Genomic DNA, 25,262 nt, shown 5'->3' on the forward strand with positions numbered 1-25,262 from the left:
ATCATGACCTGAGCTGAAACCAAGAGTCAGACGCTTAATCGACCGAGCCACCCAGGCACCCCTGAGTTACAGACTGTTTCACTTCCAGGAGATAATTTGGTCATTTTCTCCATGTACTGGGGATAGGGACTCATTTTTCTCCAGGGACCTCTCCTGACGGGCAAATGATAGTCCTGCAGACTCACCATCTGCAAACACATGTACAGAGATGAACCTTCACTTCCTCACTCATTTCTACCAGTGATGCCGTCCATTCAGGTTCATATCATGTTTCAGGAAGTGTGGTAGAATTTAATTTAATTTCCTTTAATTTAATCTTTGCTTCACCTCACTGTTCACACCTTCCCATCAGTTACATGAGTTATTATACTCACATTATAGATGAGGAAACCAAGATTTGGAGCAGTAAGCCCAGAACCTATGACCACAAAAGTGGCACCTCCAGGCTTCAAATCCAAGCCCTGTAGCTCCTAATTCATCAGCTCAGCTCTGGCATTCATGGACTTCTGTGGCTCTGCTACCAATAGAGTTCTCCTTCCTCATCATCATGATTACCTCTGAACATCACGATCCACTCAGGGTTCAGCTAAACTTTCCTGTAGGATCCAAAGGCAAGCATGGACTCCAGAGGAGCAAGTTGTTGGTTTCATTGGCCCAGTGACACATTAATCCTATAATATGACCTTGTACCAGTCACCTACCTGACCTCTTGAACTGTACAGCCTTATTGAAATGATGAAGAAATTGAACTGAGAGCGATCTTAGAATCTTTCTAGAGCTATGTTGAAGGTAGAGAGATAACTAGATCTCTAGAGTACTAGATCTAGAGTCTGGCAGATGTAGACTTGTATCTCAATGCTGCCTCTTGCTGACTGCAGGAACTTAGAACTTGGAACTTTACTCATTGTGAGCTTCCCTGTTGCCATTGTAAGACAGAACTGATGATTTAACCCTTTGGTATTCCTGTGAAGATTAACTGTGATGTATAATCATGTATGTAGCACACTTAGCACAGAGCTTGGCATTTATATGGGCTCCCCAAAGAGTGGAGACAAATGACTGAACACTATTATAAAGCCTCTTAAAATTTATTTCTACTTGAAGAAGTAAATGGAATTCTTGTAAGTCTGTGGGTTCTTGAGAAGTTCATGACAAAAGAATATTTATAAATTTGCTAGCGGTTTAAGTTTGGCTTCTTCTGAGGAGGAGCGTGGAAGTGACCTCTGACCTCTAGCATCTTGACCGAGTTAGCCCACCCCATTGTGAAAATGGATAGGGTGGAGGATGTTCTACTTTGCCTTTGGATATTGTTGTAGTTTTCTTGGAGCAGGGTGTTCTGTAAAAATCTATTAAATGAGTCATTCAGTGATATACAGTCAGGGAAGGTTGATGGAGGAGGACATTTTGGCATTTCTACTTTCAGTCCCACTTGGACATCCTAATGGGGAGTGCAAGTAGTGTGGGATGACGGTATGGGTTTAAACATTAGAAAATCAGCCTTCTCAAAAAGTCCTCTTCTATGGAATCAGTGGAACTACCAGCACCATGTGTGCTGGCTATCCATGTAGAGTGAAGGACAGCCCAGCACCCCAAAGACACTGATTTTGGGGTCTCTGTTTACTTACTCAATGCAGTGGGCTTGGTTTCTTGGAGTGGAGTATTTTCTTAGACTTTAGCCGCTCAAATTTTTGCTTTATTTGTATGTATAGCCATTGGTTGACGAAGTCGTTATCTCATTTCTGATGGGCTTTACATTCTTAGTTACATTGGGAGAGCAGGAGAGAAACATAGATATGCTCAGACAGTGGACCATAATTCCAGATACTTAATGTCAAAATAGACCCTGAAATACAGAGCCTCTGGGTGGCTTGGTGCCTGGATCCCAGCACCATCTGGGAGATCAGATACTCTGTTTGCTTATTAGTTCATTGATTCCAGACATTTGTTCTTCTTCAGATCTTTTATGGACACTATAAATTAAACCACATCTTTATAAACTTTTTATTTTTAAAGGAAAACAATTACATCAGATTCCCCGTATGCACACATGTGTGTATGGGCATTGAAATAAAAGTTTCTCAGATCACTGTGGACCTTTGCTACATGAAACAACACTGATATATTCTGTTCTATTCCAGTTGATATAGTTTCATTCACAAAGTTAATCAAAACTTATGAAATTGATTTTACCGGGTCACCACTTGCATTCTGTAAAAAGCTATGCCTAGAAAATCTGGAGAACGTTTTGTGTCAAAACAGATGCCCTCTCCTGCTTCCTGGATTGCATATTCTCTGAGTCCTTTAGTGTAGATGCTTTGGGGGCCCAAACTGTACTCTGTTCTTGACTGTGTTTTCTTGCAGGTATTATCTGTTCCCGTGGCTCCAATGATCACTGTTGCTGTAGTGATTCCTGAATATATATCCCCAACTCCAGATCTCTCTAAATTCTTTATCTATGATTCTAGCATCATCCCCAAATGTTCCGTGTAGCTGTGTGCCTATCATCCTGAGCTCAGCATTTCCCAAATAGAAATGCTTATCTTCTGTAAACACCTCAGTTTCCCCTCTTTCATTGATTAATGGCTTTCTTGTTCTCCTGTTTACCCTGACTGAACATTTCAGGCCATCACTAACTGTTCCTTTTACTTTGCCTTTCACAGCAAAGCCTGTCATCAAATTCTGTGAATTCTTTGCTTACAACCTTCATTTCATTTTTTCCAGCCTTGCCACCAAACCCTGTTGATCCAAAATCAATCAAAGTCAATCAAATGGCTTATTACCTATGGACTTGAATCTCATCTCTTTAGAATAATGGGGCTGTGGTCTCAAACCTAATGTCCATTGTTACCCTAAAGGTGTCTCTTGCTGTACTACATATTGATCTCCCAGTTAGGAGTGGAAAAGAAATCTTTTCTTGTTACTCAGGAATCAGCCTCACCTCTTTGACTAATACGACATTTACCATGTATTTCCTGCCATGTAATGTCACTGGATTCATATATATTTGCTCTGTTATCACACTATTAGGTATTTTCTAGAGGGTTTGGATCTGGGAGTCACCTTGAACCTTCTTCTCAACATCAAAGAGTAAACCTGTCAAAGCCATACTGACCTGTCCTCTAAGCTAATTTTTTTCCTATACTCATATGCCTATGAATTCTCTGTTAGAATGAGAGTTCTGATGCAGCAGGCCAGGGAGGGGGCTTGAGAGTCTAAGTTTCTGTTTGGCTCCCAGGGAATACAAAGCTGCTAATGGGAGCCCCATGCTTTGAGGAACAATACTCCAAGCTTCCCTTCAACCCATCTTTCTGCATTCTCTGGCCATGCTGCACTTCTGGCGGGAGCCCTTGTCACCTCCAATCCTCCTGACTGGTCTGCCTGTTCCTCCCACCTCTTGTATGTCCCTCATAAAACTATTATCTAATGCATCATTACCTCCTTAGTGAATTCCCCAAAACAAAAGTGCCATGCAAATCAGAAATGCAGGATCACATTATAGATCTGGCCTTGGATCTAGGATGGGCTGGTTCCTTTGCTTAGAGCAGTCTCATTCTTTCTTTTCATGCTTCCTTCTCTACTAATCCCCTTTGATGAGCATAATATGGCTACTCTTCTTCCCCCCACTCCCCCCAGCACTGATTTTCCTTTTGCACCAGCCCAACCCAGGCCCTGTGCACTGTGGTTCCTAGATTTTGCACACTGCCTTGGGAGTCCCAGAACCACCTTCAATGTGTTTCTTCTTAAGTCCACAGCTTTTCAGAGTATGTGTGGTTACAAAAGAGTGAGGCTGAAGAGGCCAAAAGGTGATCAGGGGAAAACATGACTGGGAAGGATAAATGAAATAGCCCATCAGTGACAACTAGCTTCACCTTCTTGATGACTACCCTGGGGTTTTGCTGGTCTCTCTAAGCTGGGTATCATCATGGCTGTGGGTTTGCACCAGGACTTGTGAGTTCCAGTCCACCTGCTACTACAGGACTCTTCTGTCTGTCGGTTGTGGGAAGGAATGATATCTATATTTTTTAAATTTAATTAATTAATTAATTGATTTTATTATTTTATTGTATTTTATTTTACTTTATTTTATTTTTAGTTTAGTTTAACTTATTTTTACCGCTGGCTCTGTTGCTCAATATTAGATAATATATCACAAAGAAAAATGTCTCTCATCAACCAGACATAGGCCAGGGCAGGGCCAGTGTGGGAGATTGAGGAGAACAGCAAATGTAGAAGAAGCAGGCACAGGAAGTGAGGTTCTACGGTTGAGGTTCCAGCTCTGCTGACATGTCTGTCATTGTGAAAGGATGACCCAGCCTCTCTCACCTGTTTCCCCAATTCTCAGGATTGGGGGCTATGTGTGGAAACAGATCATGCCTTAATAGGCCTTAAGGATAAGTTACTAGGACCATGCAGAAAATTCCTTTTCTAAAGACAGACAAATAGACAGACAGACAAACTCTCTCCCCCAGAGTCATACCATCATGTCCTCAATACCTTCAAGTTTTCCTATGTCCAGTGAATGGACATTTTCTTTGTGGGACCTTCACAGGCTAAGAGCACAGACTGAAGGTCACTGAGACGTGGGCCAAGGCATTAACATTCTTTTCTGCCTCCCATCGCTGCAAAGGTTGTGAAAATCCCCCATGGAAGAAAACAATGCATTTGGAAGAAAACTCATGACATAGCATTTTCCACCCTAAGGAACCAGCATTGCTTTCCAATGTGTGAATGTTTTCCCATGCATCCCCAGGGGAATGAGTGTCTCAAGAAGTTTTTGCTGCAAAGCTGTACTCACTCAGCCTCCACATCCAACCCCTTCCCAACCCATCCTCCAGAGTTGCTGGGATTCCCAAGTATTAAACCAAGAGATTGACTGGAGTTCTGATGGGGATGAGCAACAGAAATACGGGGAGCACATAGTGTAAGGAAGGTGGTGGAAGGTGGGTGGCAAGATGGGGGAGAGGGGAGATATTTTCAGCAGCAGTGGGACCCCTGATACCCGTTTTCAAGACAGACACTTTGATTGAAGCAATTTCTGCATTTATGCCTCTTTAATGGTCAGTGAGGCCATCAACAGGATGCCTTCTCCCTGGTTACTAATGGGGCTGTTAGGTGACAGCAATGAACCTGCTGGCTTTGGGATCCATGAGCTGACAAAAAGACCATTGAACATTGACTTTTCCACTTTTCTTTCTCTTTCCCCAGGGCCGCCACTGAAGTTCTGGCAGCATTGCTGAAATCCAGTAAGCACCTCTATTGAAAAGTGGTTATTTCTTTCCCCTCTGAGTTCAGTGAAAGATGCTCTCAGTATCTCCATGGCTCATTTTCACCCTGGAAGGCAATAGAGCCATTCCTGGATCTTTGGGGGCTGAGATGGAGAATATTATGGCCATTCCAAACACAAGGCTGCAGAGAGAGAGTTAATATCTGTCCACGTGGGCATACCTGTGCATAATGCCATCAGGATAATTTATTCTAAGGGGACTGTGTTGTCATCTGCAGACCTGAGGAGCTCTCCAGCTCTTTCTAACAGGACCAGTGGCCCTTAAAGACTGTTGAAATAAAGTTCAGTTTCCAGTAGGATTGTCCTGTAGAATAAAATATTACAACACTAGGTGGGAAGCAGGGTTCTTGCATTTGGTTCTGATACCAGTTCAGGACTGTGTAGTCGAACAGGTGGGGTGCTGGGATTTGCCTGGACAGTGTAGATTCTAATAACAAATTTATATTAAAAAGTTGGCTCTCTTCTCAGTTACTTGAGTGATTGCAAAAGAATAGCTCTGGGGGTCTGAATAATTTGAAGATTTTTTTTTCGTTTGCCTAGTAGCCCCGGTCTAATTACATTGGGAGTCAATTTCATGTGTGCAATATAATAGAAGGCTCCATGCACTTGGGAGTGAAGAAGTCTTAGCGTAATGTTTTTATTTTTTCCCCTCCTTACCTCTTCATCCATTTTAATTTGGCACCTTGGAAACCAGCTGCTTCAATTGTGATATTTGCTTCTCTATAGGGAGCCCGAGGCCTGTGGGTAATAGGTGAACTTTAATAAAACTTATAAATAAATAAATAAAAATAAAAACACCCCTCTCAACTATGTATCTCTGTCAACTATAAGCACAGAGAAAGAGCCATATCGTGGAGTACTTCCTTTTGTCGACTGAAGAAAACACAATTAAAGCTTGAATTCGTTTGGTTGATTGGAACTGGCCACAATTCACAGGACTGTTCACTGCTCTCTGTCCTGCGGGGAGAGTGAAAGTACTTAGTTCAGGTTAGAGGAGTGAAGAGTGACACGTTAGAAAGTCCTTGAGATAGGAGGGGAGGGTGAGTATTTCCTGCAGGTTATGGGCAGGTTAAGGCGGAACTTGCTTCAGGTTTGGCACCTTGGTTCTCATTATTTACCCACCTACCCTGACACTCCCAATGACAGTGCCAGGTGTTTGGTACAGCCAGAGTGCTGGGATTGCAGGATGTAAAGGAGCTGAGATGGGCTGGGCAAGCAAGCCTGTGAACACTGTGCCTTGGGAAGGTAACTTTCTCTTATATCCCCACAGAGTCAGGCTGGTGGAAGTCTTCATGTCTCATGGGGAGAGAGCCCTGAGAGTGGAGAAAGCCTTACCTCCCTTTCTACAGACACAGACACAGACACACACACACACACACACACAAACACACAGAGCTCTCTTTCTCAGCCTGTTGGCTTAGAGGTGATACACAATGTACTACCATGTGTAGAAATCTGAAAGCAGTCACATGCCCATTACTAACTATTTCCATATGAGGCATGATGCGTGGACCCATGGGAAACCAATAGCCAGTGAAAATAGTGACTAATTCAGGCTTGGAACTTTAGCCAGGCTGTCAGCACTCTGGCCACCCTTAGCATACTGAGTGAGCATGCTGTGCTAGCAGATCAACTTGAAAAGTTCCTAACTTCTACTCAGCCTTCAGAACTCAGCTCGGATCTTTCCTCTGATAAAACTTTCCCTTTTCCAACCACGATTGGGTTGGAGGACCTCCCCCATGTTTCCAGAGGCTCTCTTTCTCAACATGATTCCTCTGTACTGGAATCACTGATGTCTATCTCTGCCAGCTGATGGCAAACTTTTGCAGACAAGGGTCATCTTTGTGGTTGTTGAATTAGTTGTGTTAGGACAATGAAAAGCTTAAAATAAATTTATGGACTAAACATTAAAATGAGTGAATGATTTCTGAATGAATACCTATGAGTGAATGAAATGAATGAATGATGTTTACATAAATAAAAATGGACAGTACTGCCCTCTGCTACCTGAACCCAACAATACCAAGAACCAATGATCTTAACATTAGTGGTCTAGTCCCTATTTAACTGCACTAATGGACTGTTAGGAAACTGATAACCTGCTGCTGTCTGTATAGAAAACGGGTTTTATGGCTTCATTAGAAGGGTATATGGGGTTATTTCTAATCCTGCTTAGTTGTCCACACAGACTTTTGTCTGGGACTTAGGTTCTTTCTAACATGAGGGAGTTGGATGGGAGGTTCTTTATCATTCTTTCTACCACTTAAAACTCTACCTTAGGGGCACCTGGGGGGGCTCAGTCAGTTAAGCGTCCAGCATCAGCTCAGGTCATGATCTCACGGTTCGTGGGTTCGAGTCCCACTTCGGGCTCTGTGCTGACAGCTCAGAGACTGGAGCCTGCTTCGGATTCTCTGTCTCCCTCTCCTTCTGCCCCTCCCCCATTCATGCTCTGTCTCTCTCTCTCAAAAATAAACATTAAAAAAATTAAAAACAAAAAACCCCTTCCTTAATATGTATTGGGGTTTCTAAGCCTTGGCACTCCTGCATGTTGGACTGGATAACTCTTAGTTGTTGTGGACTGTTCTGTGCATTTCAGGAGGGTTAGCCATATCCCCTCCTCGACTCACCAGATGTCGGTAGCATTCCCAGTTACAATGAACAAAATTCTCTAGACGCTGCCAAATGTGCCCATGAGTTGAAGCCCATTCAAGGTTTCAAACTACCTCTCCTCAAATACCTTTGTTGGTATTTCATAGAAATGCTCTTCTTTTTAAACTGATCTTAAATTCCCCAGCATTGGCGTCATTGTCGTGGGCTCAGAAGACGTAAAAACACCAATGGCAGAAAGTCACTATGGGCATGCAGAAATCACGTGGGAGGGAACAGGTTCTAAAGATCTAGAGGATCTTAGAGCAAGGAGGGCAAATAGGTTCCATTACAAGTGCCAACTTCCATGTGTAGGTGGAAGGATTCTGAGATCCTATTTGAGCTCATCAGGAAAGGGCTCAGCAGGACAGGTATTTAAATAGCAGGGTTTGTCATGGATTTGGGGAAGAGCAGTAATGAAACACCAGACAGTCGCCATCTTTGTTCTACCAGCCTAACCAAAGTATTGCATGGCATGGAGGGTCTGGGTAAGGATGGTACCACCCACTTAGGTTGGGGTGTCTGTGAGGGAGGTGAGTGCCAATTCTCTAGTTGCTTTGTACTGTCTTCATGCTTGGTTAAAAGCTGACATGGAATGCCTGTCCATTTGGATCCCAGGTGAGTTTGTGTCTGCTGAACCTAAGTTTAAGAAGTCAGTTTCTGCCTAAAATTCAAAACCTTACCATCTGGTACTGATATCTGGGAGTGTTTATGCAAACATTTAGTTCCTAAAGGCATAATACTTTTAGCTAATGATTAGACTGGCCTTGATGCTGTCGGTCCTATAAAATTTGACACTGTGGTGTACCTCCATAACTTCTTCACAATGGAAGAGCCTTCCCCAGAAGGACATATCTACTACCCTGGGGGCAGTCCATGTTTCTGTGGAAATAAACTTGGTTGGGCATGGGAATATGAGGTCAGTAAGACCCTATCTATAGTTCATGCATCTAGAGAGTGACTGGAGACAGTCCCTACCAGAAGCAGAGAAACCCGGACTGAGGATCTGGGAGACTTGGGGCCTGTCCACCTTAGCAAAATAAGAGAGAGAAAGAGGACCTGGATCGCATAGGACTATTTTGTTATGCTGCCTTGGCTCTCTCATCCATCTAGTAGCTGCTACAGGAGAAGCCAACGTAGGATAGGTGCATGGCAGGAAGGGGGAAATGAACCAGAAGACATCTCTTGTCTCTTTCTCTTCCTGAGACATAGTGGCAAAACAGTCTTGGAAGTCCTAGGTCTATATTCCAGTTATCTCAGCCATATAGGATGCTAAAAATGAAAAACCATTGCCCAGCAAGTGTCCTTTTTGTGGATGCAGGAGCTAAAATGGTCTAATCCAAATCCCATACCTTTCATGGCATCTTTACCCCTGCTGGACTCCCAGGTGCACAAACCCTTCTTTAATTTCACTATATTGAAAGTTTTGCCCTTTTATGCCTTTGGTTATGCAAAACCACTTAGCCTTTCATTACCAAAACTTAAGAAAGCTTTGATTAAGAAATAGTGTTTCTGGGGCGCCTGGGTGGCTTAGTCGGTTAAGCGTCCGACTTTCGCTTGGGTCATGATCTCGCGGTTCGTGGGTTCGAGCCCCGCATCGGGCTCTGTGCTGACTGCCAGCTCAGAGCCTGGAGCCCGTTTCAGAGTCTGTGACTCCCCCTCTCTCTGACCCTCCTCCTGCTCATGCTGTATCTCTCTCTCCTAGAAATAAATAAAACATTTAAAAAAAAGAAAAGAAAAGAAATAGTGTTTCTATTGCAGGTGATTTTCTCCCCCTCTAATAAACCCAAGCAGCATATTGTCCTTTGGCTCTCTCCATCTTGTGGATTGCCCCCAGTCCACCTTTCCCTCCATCTGTACCTGTACCTATATCTCTGTCGTTTTTTTTTTTTTAATTTTGTTAAAGTTTATTTATTATTTATTGAGAGACAGAGAGAAACAGAACATGAACATGGGAAGGGCAGAGAGAGGGGGAGGCAGCAAATCCGAAGCAGGCTCCAGGCTCTGAGCTCTCAGCACAGAGCTGGACATGGGGCTCAAACTCACAAACTGTGAGATCATGACCTGAGCCGAAGTCGGATGCTTAACCGACAGACCCACCCAGGCGCCCCTGTCCTTTTTTTTTAAAAATGTTTATTTATTTTTGAGAGAGAGAGAGATAGAGCTCAAGTGAGGGAGGGGCAGAGAGTGAGGGAGACACATCATGTGAAGCAGGCTCCAGGCTCTGAGCTGTCAGCACAGAGCCAGACACGGGGCTTGAACTCATGAACCGTGAGATCATGACCTGAGCTGAAGTCAGACACTTAACCGACGTTGGACACCCAGGTGCCCCTGTCTACTTTTTTCTTCTTTTCCTCATTCTCTTCTCATTTTCTCACTGTCTGCCCCACCACCCCACCTCTTTTTCTTTTCAAGCTCCTTAACATCACTTCCATGAGCATTAGGTATAAATGCATTTTTGAAAAACTGTGGCCCGGAGGCAGCACCTGAATGTACGTGTGGTGGTGGCATCCTGCCTGATTTGCACTGGCTCCAGTGATGAATCGTCAAATAATGCCTTTGTATTAACCTTGCTGACCAGATTCAAAGGTCACATTCCTGCAACAAGGAAACACCCAAAACACTTTCTCTTTGAGGCCCTAGATCTTAATAAGAAGATGATGGTTTTACTTCAGGCTGCTCTGCACCTTAAGAATTAGCATTTAGAGGAGTCTGGAAGTTTGCAGAAGTGAGGGCATGGGGAGTGTGTTGGAAATAGGGAAGTAAGTTAATAAAGGAAGGAAGACGAGGGAGGGAGAGATGTGAGGAGCTAATGGCAGGTTTGGCAGGAAGATCAGACTTGTCCCAGGTCTTCCCAGTTAATGCTCTGGCTGGCTGGCTCCCGGGAAGGCCCGTCAGCCTGTTGCTTTGCTGTGTAGGAAGGGAGGGCCTTCTAGTACCTACAGCCCTGGCTCTGCGTAGACGCACTCATGCTCTCAGTGAGGTCTACTGTGGCCTGGCTGTCAGCAATGCAGTGGTGGGAGGGCATGATGGCCCGACACTTGCTTTGCTGCAAAATGTCGCAGCAGGAGCGTTTCTGAGGTGCACCCATCTGAGGCGTTTGTAGGAATCGTAGGGGCTCTAAAGAGTTCTCAGAATGACACTGTATATTTTAGGATGGGTGGCATTGCGATTGCTGTGATCTTGTGATGAAGAACAGGTAGCAGTGGGTCAGCACAGCCTTCATGGGACTCACATGCACAATCCGTGTTCCGTGTTTGGGGCTCTGACCTGCCTCAACAGAGATTTGCCCACATAGTGTGTTTCCCCCTTCTGTTTTCCAGGTGAAGGCTATGGACTGTGAGAGCTGGAAAAGACCTTTGAGGTTTAGTGCAATGGTAGTCGATTGACTGATTGATTGTCAGAGTCCTATCTATTTGCTACTAATTTCCCCCCAAGATGGCTTTGCAGACACACTCGCAAAAATATAGGGCCTCTGAGAACCCAGAAAATGATTGATCTTTAAAAAAAATTGAAAGGGTGCCTATGTATTTCAGTCAATTGAGCATCCGACCTTGATTTTGGCTCAGGTTGTGATCCCAGGGTCATAGGATTGAGCCCCATGTTGGGCTCCATGCTGAAGGCAGAGCCTGCTAAAGATTCTCTCTCTCCTTCTGCCCTTCTTCCCCTCTCCTGCTCTCTCTCTCTCAAATGGAAAAAAATAAACACTTTCTAAAAAGCTGAAATATATTTGACATGTAACATTGTGTAAGTGTAATACATGTTGATTTGATATATTTATATATTGTAATTGTCATTACAGCAATAATTTGGACCTCTAGCATGTCATATAATTATCAGTTCTTTTCAGGGGTTGGAATAATTAAGATCTAATCTCCTAGCAAGTTTGAGAATTATAATACAGTGTTGTTGTCTATACCCCAAAAAACTGTTGACTTTATCCTCTCTGCTATCTCCTTATTTTCACACGGGGAAATTGAGGATCAGCGAGAGGGAGTGACCCACCCAGATATCTGAGACTTTGACGTTTCCTGTCCGGATGACCCTGGCTCCTTCTTCAGATCTCAGCACAAATACCCTTGTCCAGGGTTTTTCTGAATGCTACTCAACCCCACCTAATGCCCAGCACTAGATCCCCATTAAACCTTGTATAGAACCTTATATTTAACTTATAAGAACTAACCATAATGTAATCAGTGATTCCTGTGTTTTTGCATATGTGTGTATGCATTTTTCTTACTGGGTAGAACTCCTTGAGGGCTGGGGTCCCTTCCATATTCCCCATACTTCACATTGGGCTGTGCCCAATGCTAACACATTCATGGTGACTAAGGAAGGATTCCAGTTTCTTGATTTAAATCTCATATGTTTATTTTCAGGATGCCTTAGTGCAGAGGCCAGCCCAATTCCCAGCCCCAGAAAGAATCAAATGGTGTGATTATAAACTCAATGTCTCTTCTGCCTCCATATCTTTTGGAGAAATATGCAGTATGTTTCTGTGATGAACCAAAAACCTGCTTCAAATAATACTGATAGATTTTTGCATTTGTTACTCTAGGATGGACTGCTGAAGTTGACTTTGTATGAATGCTGAATAACAAGCTATTATCCATCACATTGCTGTATTGAAATGACACCACAGATATCTACAGTTTCTTAGTATGAGAGTTCTTAGTATGTGAATCACTGCATATACACTGAGCCTGTCAAGGGGGCGTTATTATCCCATTTTACAGGCGCAAGGACTGAGGTTTGGGGAGCTTACATAATGCACACAGCTTGTGGGCTGCAGAGCATACTGCCTGTGTCTAGATGCTGGGACCTGAGCCCTGTGCATTTGAAGAAGAGAATACTGAGGGTAGGCTTATTTAGCCCAGAGAAGATAAGATCAGAAGCTGAAGGAAGCTACACAAATACTTTCTAAGTATCAGAAGGATTTTTTGGGAGGTGGTCAGGAGCATTTGCTATTTAATTAAGAAAAGAGCAGTACATGGTCCATCCCATATAAGCATTGGAATGGGACCTGGTAAGAGATGCCCTACATACCAGCACGGCTGTGCAAGGGGCCAGAGTCTTTGCTGTGCGGCTGAGCATCGGGGCGAATCTGATGAATGATGGGGTGAGGGAGAGGAAGGGAGCTGGGACAGGAAGGATCACAGACTCCCATTATGTCATGCTGTGCTCAGCTTGGCACATTGGTTGTTTTTTTTAATCTCCCCTTTCCCCCACCTTGGCTCAAAGTTCAGACCTCTTTGCCAAATATTTTTGTCTTTTGCACAAGTACGTAAAATATTTTAAAGGTTTAAGCTGAAAGGAAAGCATCCATCCCCCTTGATCCCGTTCCCTGCCCCCTTGGTCAGACTCCATAGCTGGGTGAGCAGACAGGGACTGGCCAGACTGCAGCAGGCGTAGTTCCTCTTCTTGCCATATGGTGGTGCTGTTCTTTTAGTTATCTTGGTCCCCGCAGTGGAATATTTATTTTCAGTGAGTAATTTGTTTATCAGGAGGTTATTTTAATCTAATTTTGGCCATATTTGCTATTCCACACTATCTGTACTTCCCAGCGTTAGCAGCTTGCATGTCTTGAAGGAAATTAGCTGAAGATGGTCTCAGAGGCATTTGCTCAGCCATTATTTAAGGGAGTTGGGAGGAGGCGGGGTGACTGGAGCCCTTGGTTGGAAAAGCCTCTGGAATTTGTTGCCTCCCCAGTGATGTGAGCATGATTGAACAGGACTTACGGAGGGCGGGGAGCATCCCCAACAGCTTTTCTGAGCGTTGCCTCTGGTGAACAGCAGCAAGCCTTGCAGTTACCTTTCCCCATCTCCTTCGAGCCCTTCTGACAACCTGTATCTTCCTCGTCTTTGCTGCCAAGGCCAAAGGCACTACTTAAGGGAAATGCCTGTCCACCTTCCCATGCTCCACATGAACCCCTCAACCCCTCATCCCGTTTCATAATGGGTTTCTTGAACCGTTTCCTGCCGCCACTCCAGGAAGCAGGAAGCAGGGTGCAGTGTGGGAAGAGAATTACCGTTTATTAGAATACCTTCGAAGAGTAAAGATCATTAAGTGATTACAGAGCTCTGACACTTGCCAGGCACTTTACACGCCCATGTTACAAACGAGGAAGGAGGGAAGTGTGAATTTTCCCACGATCCCCAAAAAGGTAAATAGAGAGCCAGGATTTGAACTCGGTTATGATTGTCTTGAAAGCAGATCATCTTCATATTTCAAAGGCGATCCCCACCTTCCTCACGGAGTTGGAGAAATCTGGAATCTGCTGATGGCCTGTGTGCTCTTAAATTGCTTCCTTGTTGTTGCACTTGACTTTAGCCTGGCTTTACAAAAATGGGCGGGTTTCACAAGATGAGAAGCTGGAGGATTCCACAGTAGGAGAACCCTTTTTAAAATAATGGGGAAGTGACAGATCTAAAGTAGATAAAATGGAAGCAGAAATGGGAGGCCCCAACGAATGATAGCCTAATCTCTCCCTGGCTACCCCCTCTTTCCCTGGCTTGCTTAATAATTAATTAATTAATTAATATGTTTATTATTGAAGTAGAGTTGACATCCACTGTTTTATTAGTTTCAGGTATACAACGTAGTGATTCCACAACTTTGTACATTATGCAGTGCTCACCACGATAAATGTTCCCATGCAACATTATGACAGTCTTACTGACTGTGTTCTCCTATGCTCTACTTTTTTATTCCTGTGACTCACCTATTGTATAACTCTCTTCAGCGGCTCCTGATTGACTCTGAGAAACTTCCATTACATTACTTGGGGCTTGAAGGAATCAGGTTTGAGAACCTCTGAAATAAATATTCTTATGAGACACTCTCAGAGTGTCTCTTGTCAGAGATTGTAGCTTAAAAATGCATGGGGACATCCTTCAGGAGGCTGGAAAAGTGTGCTCATTTTTCACTATGTGGTGTTCAAAGGAAGGTGGCCATAGTGAAGTCTGACTCAGAGAAAGGTCCAAAATTTGTATTCATCACTAAGCCCTGGTCGAGGAACTTTTAAGTCTCTTGGGACTAAGAGACTTGATTAAGCAATTAAACCAAATCTAATTAAATGGCGAGGCTCAGCATCCAGTGGAGATTATAATGGTGGGAAGTATGGGCAGGATGGTGAACCAGACCCTCCCAAGATGGCTGCGTGGGGGGGGGGGGTGTTGGAGGCATCCACACAGCGTCTAACAGAGCTGTGGGTGGTGGTGTTTTTTTCCTGCTTGACACAAAGTGTCGGCTACATCAAATATTGTTGTAATGAGATTGGAAGCAATCCTGGTTCTTACACCCACGCAGGATCCTGTCTTAAGCAGGTGGTCCTGTCCTCTGGCAGTAATGTAAGTCCTGGTAATGGAAGTTCTCTATTCAGGGCTTTCCCTCTGGCTTGGTTAGCTGCCTGTAGGTTTGAGCCAAGGTGTTGCTTTGACAACAGCGTGAATGTCTTCTTAAGGAGGCTCAGGGTCATGTGTGAAGGGTGTGTGTTTGCTAAAAACTCAAACCTCTTATTCTCTGAGAGGAGAAGACCTGGTGGAGAATACTGTTTGGATAGTGTTCTCAAAGCTGGCTCTGATCTTCTGTGGATGTCAATCAGAGCTCCTCTGGGTGTGATCCTTAGTGACTGCAAAGTGGGGAAAACAAAACCCTCCAAGGGTAATTACTAAGATTTAAACAAGATGACGTACATGTAGTAGGAATATAATGCTAGATCTTAGTACATCTCTGCAAAGATCACCTCTCACTTTATTATCACCACCATTTGGAAAATCCTGGGAATTTCAGGAATTGGTCCTACAAAGGTATAAAGCCTGTTGCAGTGTAAATGCATCTCCTAACATCTCCCTGAGTGTTGAATGAGACACAATTGCTTTCAGCCTTTGTCTTCCCTCTAGAAGCTGTGTGTGTGTGTGTGTGTGTGTGTGTGTGTGTGTGTGTGTGTAAAAGGACTAGATAAATCATTGAATTCAGCATATCTGACCCCTTCAGTTGACCCAAATACCTTTATTTAGTTTCCATTCTGGGGAATCAGGGGTTAACATCCAGGATTGCTGAGCTCTAAATGTTTCAGACTTTAGAACTTGTACCATCCTGGCATAATGAATGACTGGCTATGGATTGACAAAGATAAAGTATCACAGAGATTTAAAGAGATAGACAAAAAGATAAACATCTCCAGGCTCTGAAGGTGCCTGGTAACTTCTTCATCACATTCAGCATTGACTGTACAATTACTTGTTTATGTCTACGTGTAAGTCAGGTGTTTCATCCAGACATCTAATATTAGCAGTTTACAAAGCACCTTTTCATGCATTATCCTATTTAATCTTTACATAGTCTTGCAAAACAGGCAAATACTTAACTGTTGTAGAGCAGTGGTTCTCAACATGAGCAATTTTGCCCTGGAGGGGACATTTGGCACGGTTTGGTTGCCACATCTAGTGAGTAAGGCCAGGATGCTGCCCAACATCCTACAGTCCCCACTCCTGCTGCCCAGGAAATGAGAATATCCAGCCCCAAAAGGCAATCGTGCAAGGCTGAGAAACTGTTCTGTAGAGAAAATATTTGGGCCCAATTGGGTTGACTGACTTGCCCAAGATTGTGTAATAGGTACCTGACATATTGCCATTAAAATCCATACTTACATTTCACTTCCAGAGAATTTCATTTCTTTCTTTCTTTCTTTCTTTCTTTCTTTCTTTCTTTCTTTCTTTCTTTCTTTCTCTTTCTTTCTTTAAGAGTTTGCCTAAATGAAATCCTTCGCAGAACCATTGCATGCACATGGAAGATGGTGAGGTCGCTCTGGTGGCAGTGGGGTTTGGAGACCCCACTCAGCCTCTCCCTGACTCCCTGCCCCAATCCGGGAGGCGCACAGCCAAGCAAACATTGCCACCCACACCGTGGGACCCAGAGAACACCAGACCCCACCTGGTATCCCTAGAAAGACTTCCGGCTTTCCCTGCAGCCATTGCATTATCTATCTATCTATCTATCTATCTATCATCTATCTATCTACCTATCTACCTATCTATCTATCTGTCTATCATATCTATCATATCTATCTATCATCTATCTATCCATCTATTATCTATCATCCTCATTATTCATCTATCATCTATATTATCTATCTATCTATCTATCTATCTATCATCTATCTATCTATCTGTCAATTGATCAGGGGATGACAAGACTGAGAGTTGCACTTTAGTAAGATTGTTGGGTTGTTGGGGGGGAAGCTGGGGGTGAAGAGAACACCATAGGAATCTACTGTGGGCACAGTCTGGTTGGTAAGAGAGAGGACTGGATGGATCATGGGTGACAGGAGACGATCTGGAACCAAGAAGCACAAGGCTCGGGTCCTGTGATTCCTTACCGCTATGCAGTTGCATGTCCTAAGGCCAGAGGGGCAGCCATAGCCATCAGCACTGAGGCACAAGCCCCCCGCCTTCCTGTAGCACCCCCTCCAGCCCCGCAGGCACACTTCAGCATGTACAGATGGGCATGGGATGTTTGCCTCACTTTGTGGGTATGCTTTCCGTAGTCCTCACTGTTCCTCTGTCCCTGACCAGAAGCAGGCAACACCACCACCGACAGACTGGTGTCTTCACTTAGCAATTGACAGAGAAAGGCAATGGGGAAAGTCTCAGCTTTCTCCTTCCTGGTGTAATCCTGGCTCTCTTCTTCAAGTATCAACTTCTGATGAGTTGACAATGGAGACAGTGAAACCAGGAAGAAGGTTTTCTGCAGAGACCCAGATGGGACAGTGGCTTGACTTCAGTCTTGGCAAGTACTTCTTTCCCTACCAAAGTCTGGATTCAACATAAAGGTTGGGATGGGTAGGAAAGCTCCTGGAAAAATATAGATACAGGCAAAGGTGATCTTTCTTAAGGGTTTTCTTGAAGAGATTCCAAAAACAAATAACAAAGGAGAGTGAGAAAATCTCAGTGTGACATATCCCTCCACTTTTGCACAACCTGCCATGATAGTTGTCAAAGTGGTAGAGGTCAAGCATTCGGATCCCTGTGCTCCTTTTCAATAATCTCCTACTATTGTCCCTTACTTTTTCCACCTGGCTTTAGCTGCAGACTTTTTGTTGTTTGTGTTCACAAGTTTAGGCTTCTCCATTTGCTGTGCTCCCAAGATTTCTGGAATTTTCTGCCACCAGATCCCTGATTCCTTCTTATCATTCAGATCTTAGCACTAATAACTTCTCCTTGAAGGGTTTATCATTGACCACCCAGTCTAGAGTAGTTGCCCCCTTAGTCGCTCTACCATTACTATTTTTTAAAAGTTTATTTATTGGGACACCTGGGTGGCTCAGTAAGTTAAGTGTCTGATTTCAGCTCAGGTGATGATTGTGGTTTGTGAGTTTGAGCCCTGTGTCAGTCTCTGTGCTGAGCCTGCTTCAGGTTCTGTGTCTCCCTCTCTCTCTCTGCCCCTCCCTTGCTCTTGCTCTCTCTCTCTCTCTCTCAAAAATAAATAAAAAACATTTAAAAATTTTAAAAAATGTTTATTTTGAGAGAGAGCGAGCGAGCATGGAGTGGGGCAGAGGGAGAGGGAGAGAGAGAATCTCAAGTAGTCTCTAATCGGTCAGTGTGGAGCTCAAGATGGGGCTTGAACTCACAAACTGTGAGATCATGATCTGAGCCAAAATCAAGAGTTGGATGCTTAACCAACAGAGCCACCTAGGCACCCCTCTACCAGTGCCATTTTATTTGCACTGTAGCACTTGTCACTGTCTGAAATTTTTTTTAAACATTTTTTTAAATGTTTTATTTATTTCCAGGAGAGAGAGAGAGAGACAGCGTGAGCAGGGGAGGGTCAGAGAGAGAGGGAGTCACAGACTGAAACAGGCTCCAGGCTCTGAGCTGGCAGTCAGCACAGAGCCCAACGCAGGGCTCGAGCCCACAAACCGCGAGATCATGACCTAAGCGAAAGTCGGACACTTAACCGACTAAGCCACCCAGGCGCCCCTGAAATTTTTTTTTTCCCCTTTGTGTGTATGCCTATTTGGATCTGTGTCTCTCCAGCTCCCCCATGGGGAACATGCCATGGTCTATCTCATCTCCTACTATAGTACCCCAGTGCCTACAATAGTGCTTGGCATATGCTGGTATATAGTAGTTGCTAAGTAAGTGTATGTTGAATGAAGTAATAGTGATGCTTTGGGTTTTGGGTATATGAGCATGGTTTCATTTGACAGTTTACTGAGACCAAATGCCTCTGCATATGCAAATACGCAAACCGTCTCAAGTGATAACGTCTTGCTGGGAATGAAGTCCTTTTAGAGAGTTTTCAAGCTAACAATATTGAAAAGTTAATCATATTTCCTCAAATCTAAGATGTCATTGACTATACAATGTACAACTTCTTATGTGCCACTGAGTGAAAAAACACTGCCAGTTATAATGGAAACACTATCATTGGTTAGAAGCACCTTAATTTTGGAAATGCTAATGTGAAAAAATATATTACTTAGAACTGATAAAGTACAAAATGAGACTGATCCATCAGGGGGATGGCGAGCACTGAACTGGAGGAGTTTGGTGTCTCGAGTGTGTCCGTGATGGTGGCACCTTCTCTTTTAGCATCCCAGCCTAATGTCCTCCCTCAGCCGTGGTGCCAACTGAGGGCTAGCGCAAGAGGCAAATGTGGATTCCAAGGCTTTCCTGAGAGTGGAGAAACTCCTGTGGTTTATGAACATATCAGTGGAGAGGTATTAGGAGGAATTGGCGATTAAAAAATAAAAGCAGCACAAGAGTCTGGATGGAAACGGCTGTGAAGGATATTCTCTACAGTCTCTTAGCTGCTATTTCTGGGGCTTAGGAAAAGCATCTTTAATTTTTTAAAGGCGGTCAGAGGGAAAACAAGCTTCAGCTGAAATCAAAATTCACTTTATAGTCAAGTTTCCTGAAATGCATCTATTCTACCAAGAGATAAAAGGATACCTGCAAGCTAAGTCAATATCATTATTCTTATTTGGGCTCACGATAGTCAAGTATAATTTCAACCATCAGTGACATTAAGATTAGTTCTGTCTCAGTACATGTGTTGCTGCCTCTCTGTGACCAGTCCATTGCTGTGGCCGCCAGGGGGAGGAGCCCATGAGAGCTGGCCAGTTCTCTCCTGCTCCGCAGCATGGAGTTCGTGTCCCAGCCTGACTTCTGGGCTGGCCTTATGGAGTCACTGGCTGAGTGTCAGGAAGACTCCCAAACACCTTCTCCAGTGACCTGAAGAACCATAGGCTTCCTGGGACCTTTAAATCTTGTCAGATTTCCTTTTAAAAATAAACTCTCCTCACAGCTTGGGGGCCTGGAAGGGAACAGAGACGATGGGCAAAGGGTTGGGTGAAGGGGCTGAGCCAAGGTAAAAATGGCTGCAAGCCACTCCCCTCAGGCACCCAGGCTTCATGTGTTTACTGGCTCTATCTCCAGTAGCTTTTTGGAAAAATTCCTCAAGAAACTGGTTATTCTGGTAACAACTAATGAGCTTTTTCTGGGTGCAAAACAGTGTAAATGATCATTGCTTTGGGAGTAACAGTGTGAGATGTCACCTTTGGTGGCAGATGGGGAGTCCCATTGGAATCACAGATAGGACTTTGGTGAGCTCTAAGGGCTTTCAGTGAGTTGTCTGACTTCACCCAGCCCCTGTGCCTTCATTTGTAAAAGGAGGAAAATAATGCTTATCTTAAAGCATTTCTGTGAGATAAATGAGATAATCATGTAAAATGATTAACCCAGTACCGAGCACATAGGAAACATTCAGTAAATAAATACTCCGTAATTGTAAATGGTGTTATAATGGCAGAGTAGGCAGCTCGTTGTTCGTATAATATGATTTATAAGTCTTGGTAAAAGCCTGCTTTGTCCAGAAATATCTTCTAAATTGACTCCCTTTAAAAACCACAAAAATAATGTGTTACAAAGGCAAGTGTATTGTTTCCCGTAGTTAAGGTCACAATTACCTTGAGTTTTAATAATGTCCCCCAAGGGGGAGTTCTCAGCGGTTATTACAGAATGAGAGTACTATGTGCAAAGTGGGTCTTTCTTTAAAATATTTTTAATGTTTTATTTTTTCAGAGAGAGACAGAGACAGAGAGTGTGAGTGGCTGAGGGCCAGCAAAAGAGGGAGACACAGAATCCAAAGCAGTTTCAGGCTCTGTCTGAGCTGTCAGCCCAGAGCCCAATGCGGAGCTTGAACTCGCGAACCATGAGATCATGACTTGAGCTGAAGTCAGATGGTTAATTGACTGGGCCACCCAGGTTCCCCCCAAGTGGGTCTTTAAATGTGGGGTTCTGACTGGGATCACCCAGTGTTTGTGATATAATTGCTCAGAATTCGGGGACACAGTGCAGAGAGGGTTTGGAAGCAGACTTCAAAGAGTAAATGGACATTTGGTAAGTCCAGTTCAGTGGTCTTCAGCTCTGAGAAGGGATCACTATCCTGAAAAGGACTAGCTGGATTGTCAATAGTTCATCTGAATGGGTTTTCATGAAGTGCCTAAAACAAAGTCTAAAGCTATTTAATCACCCTGGGCAAGAAGTTCCTGGGATGGTAATGTGTGGCTGAAGATAATTTCTTTCTCAAGAATGATGGGAGCCTGGAGTCTTTGTATTTATTCTTACTCCTATGTGCCTTATCAAAGGCGACAGTGGGCTGTTATCAGTCAAGAGGATCTTAGAACATTAGCCAGCCATCTATGAAAAGCTTTGGTGTAATGGGACCCAACTGAGGTAAATTTTGCCAGAGGGGGGAACAATGAAGGTCTACATTATGGACTTTTTGGTAAGGACACCTGGAACAAAGTTGGGTGTGGACCTCAGTGTGTCTGTATCAGGATCTCTAAGGACAGATGGGCAGCAACATTAAACCAGTGGATATTTTGGGGCAAGAATTCAACTATGTTACATGGAGACCGAAGAAACTTGCTTATACATTTTACTTATTTAGAAACTTTCCCTTGGGGAATTATCACTGGAAAAAGGTATGTGAAGTTTGATGTCATCCTTATGCAGAAGGCAATTCTCATTTATAGAGCACATGCTTTGTTCCGGGTGCTATGCTAACCATTCGTTCCCTATAATAGGCTTGTAACCCTGATGTTGTAATTAATCTTTTTTTAAAATCTGGCTTTTATTTGCGGATGATGGAAATATAGTTCAGAAAGGCTGAACAACTTAACTGAGGTCTCAGAGCTAGTAACCACTAGAGCTGACATTCAAATCAACAGCTATGTGACCCTGGGGCTCCTGCTCTTGAACAAAGCTGTCGAAAAGAATAGGTTCATATCCCAAGCATTTGGCACTTTGTTGTCTGTAATAATAGAGAGGAAGTTGAAGCCATAAGTAGATTTTGCTTATCCTGTTGGTAATGACAGTCATAATAGGCAACAGGTATTGAGTGCTTATTATGTGTCAGGCATGGAGCTATTGAATTTGTGTGTATTATCTCATTTAATTTTCTCAACAGTTCCCAAGGAAGGGATGTTATGAGTTTTGTCATTCAGATAAAGACTTAGTGATTGCACAGGGAACTGACAGGTTCAAGTCCACACAGCTGGAGAGTGGTGGAGCTCCTGGCCATGTACATGGAGTTCCAAAAGAAAGCAGACATCCGGAAGCTCTGTCTGCAAAGCAGGCCCATTGAGGCTGTGAAGGGTGCATGACTTAGGGACAGAGGAGTTTAGAGGTCTGCAATAATGTGTCTGTCTCATCTGAGAGCCGTGGCTATTCCGTTTTTCGACTCATTGCTCTGCCGCACGTTTCTACGTCGCCTCTGCTTTAAGTCATCACTTGACCCTAAAAGGGCTGATGAAATTCCCAGATATGGGAAATAAAGAGCAGAGATGAAAATTTTCTTTGGTTTTGCCAAGGAGCAGTGACAGAGGTGTGGGCTGCTTGCAGGTATAATAATCTGGGTCACAGAGCGTTTCTCCGCCAGCCTGGCATGGGGCTCACTATTCCCCATGAGAAAGTCAATCTTTGAGTCTCAAAGGCATCTAGTTTTTCCTCTTTAAAAGGCAAATATCTTTATAGAGATGATCATGGTCTCAAATGACTTCAGGGAGTAGGCAGGTAATTCACTTTTGAAGGGGATGGGGTAAGAGTAAAAATGGGGAGTTGGTTGCTATAGTAACCTAGGGGCAGTTCACCCTGCCCACAGGCATTTATGACATGGTGTGACCAATAGTCTATGGACCTCCTGTCAAAAGGTAATATTTTTTACCCCTCCTGATTAGTGAAATGCATTGTAGAGTATACGGGGAATGAGCACTACAGAAAAGCCTAAATCAAATGTAAAAAATCTAAAGCAGATAGAATCCTCAGTCTCTTCCTCCTCCATAAATACTAGTGATATCTTGGCATACTCCCTTCCAGTTATTTTTTTTTTTCTTTTTACCTGAGTGTAAAAATCTGCATTGATGGGGTCTGCGCCACAGGGGGAAAAACCCCATTTGAACCTCAGTGAAGAAATACGTGGGGTAAAAATAAGAATTGCTAGGTTACATTTCAGACAGATAATTAGCTACAAAGACCTCACTCTGGAGGATATAATCTGGAGAGGCAGAAGGAGTAGAATAGAAGAGGGTGAATTAGAAGGAAGGTCAAGGTGGAGTTCATGGATTTGCCAAAGGAAAACTGGCTAGAGAAGGCGTTAAACAGGATGGAGACAGGGCTCTGAGAGTGCCTTTGAGATGGGGTGGGAGTGAGGAGTGAGATGTTAAACTCCAATCTCCTCTCTGCCCAGCCTACCCCCATCTTCCTAGTAGTTTAAGATAAACCAATCTACTTGGGAATTTTTTTTTTTAAAATTAAGGAGCAGGAATTTTTTTCCGGAGGAAATCTTAGGAGGAAGCCCTTTATATAAATAGACTTAAGGGCAGCTGACCTGTTTTGAAGAGATCAAGGGAACCTGGAGCCCTCTCCTGCCCCAAACGCTGCACTCACTCAAAACATTTTCTCATGGCTCTTTGGTCCTCAGAGAAGCGCTGTTTCCCTCTCAGATCTTCTAGAACTCCTGCACATCACTGATCTCAGTGACCCTCATTTCAGTCTCCAGGTCTTCTCCACATTTGCTCTTCCTCAGTTTGCTGAGGGTTTCCGAGGCATATTGACTTTTGCAAAACTCTGCAAGCCATTCTCAGAGAAAGATCAACTGAGGTGGGGTCAGTGGGGAGGGAGGTGTAGCCATTTTAGATGTTAGTAAACATGGCAGCTTGTTGAGGATTAACAGGAAATCATGCATAAAATCATTAGGATTTGATAAGGGATTTCTTTCTGAGACAATTAAAGATTTTTTTCCCATTATCCCTGCCCCCTACCCCTCTAAAGAGTAGGCGATGAAGGTCATTAAGATAACACATTATTAGTCTCATACCCTTAAAATAGATAAAAGGCAAACGTCCTTAACCTCTCTGTGCCCACAGGGCCTGTTCACCGTGTTTGCCATTCTGGCACCTTTCCAGAAGGCGATACTTTAATACCTCCTACTTAATCCTCAATTTTCTTTTAAACATCAGATACTGGATAGGCTGGGACCTCTGTCAGGCAGGAAAGAACACTGGTGCTTTGTGGCTGGGACCAGCTTAGGAGAGAAATATGGTTGATGCAAAAGAATCATTCATTAAAGGAGGTAATGATGGCTATTTAAACCTTCCACCAGCACATGACTGGACAAGTAAAACTCATCACCCTCAGTTCAGGGTCATGGCTAAATGAAATGTTGTAGAAATGAAAACAACAACAAAGCCAACAACCTCAACTGTACAAATGGGTAAAAAATCTCTGTGGGGCTCAGTGAAGCCTGACAATTTAGAATTTGACAAACTCACAGAAAAAAACAAAAAAGAATTTTTTTAATATTATGAGAAAACCCTTCTGGAATAAAGCCTTGAATTTCTGTGTTGTTTTTGCACTTATGTGTACTTACATGGTCTTAGGGACAAAATCTGACTTTGAGCTGAAAATTTGCTTCTCCAATTATGGCTCAGGGGCTGGCTCATGCACCCTCGGCCAGAAGCCTATGTCACCCCATAAGCCTGAGTGAACGGCTCGGGTAGTGGAGAAATGCGGTAGTTAGAGCAGGGCTACAAGATTGTGCATTTGTGCTGAGAGTCAGCCGGTGATAGCCTCACAGTTCACCTTGTCCACATGAGCAGAGATGACCAGACATCTGCTGAGTACATCTGGGCTGTGACACATTTGTCCACCAAGCCAGTAGCCCGAGGAGGTGCATATGTTAACTGTTGAGAGAGATGTCTTGGACTATTCTTCCCTCTGCGCTTCGTCAAGCAGAATTTAGTGTATCTTGGGAAAATTAGAGCATT

At 43.7% G+C, this 25,262-nt stretch overlaps 1 protein-coding gene across 1 annotated transcript in view; it reads left to right on the forward strand.

Moving 5' to 3' along the window:
• Window positions 1-25,262, forward strand: part of AGBL1 (ATP/GTP binding protein like 1) — a 492,407-nt gene that overhangs the window by 76,602 nt on the left and 390,543 nt on the right. The window contains exon 6 of the mRNA XM_039245764.1: window positions 5,206-5,243. Coding sequence (XP_039101695.1) covers window positions 5,206-5,243 — 38 coding nt within the window. The remainder of the gene's footprint in view (window positions 1-5,205; window positions 5,244-25,262) is intronic.

Source organism: Hyaena hyaena, unplaced genomic scaffold (assembly GCF_003009895.1).
Source record: "Hyaena hyaena isolate Hyena2069 unplaced genomic scaffold, ASM300989v1 scaffold_266, whole genome shotgun sequence".
Taxonomy (NCBI): domain Eukaryota; kingdom Metazoa; phylum Chordata; class Mammalia; order Carnivora; family Hyaenidae; genus Hyaena; species Hyaena hyaena.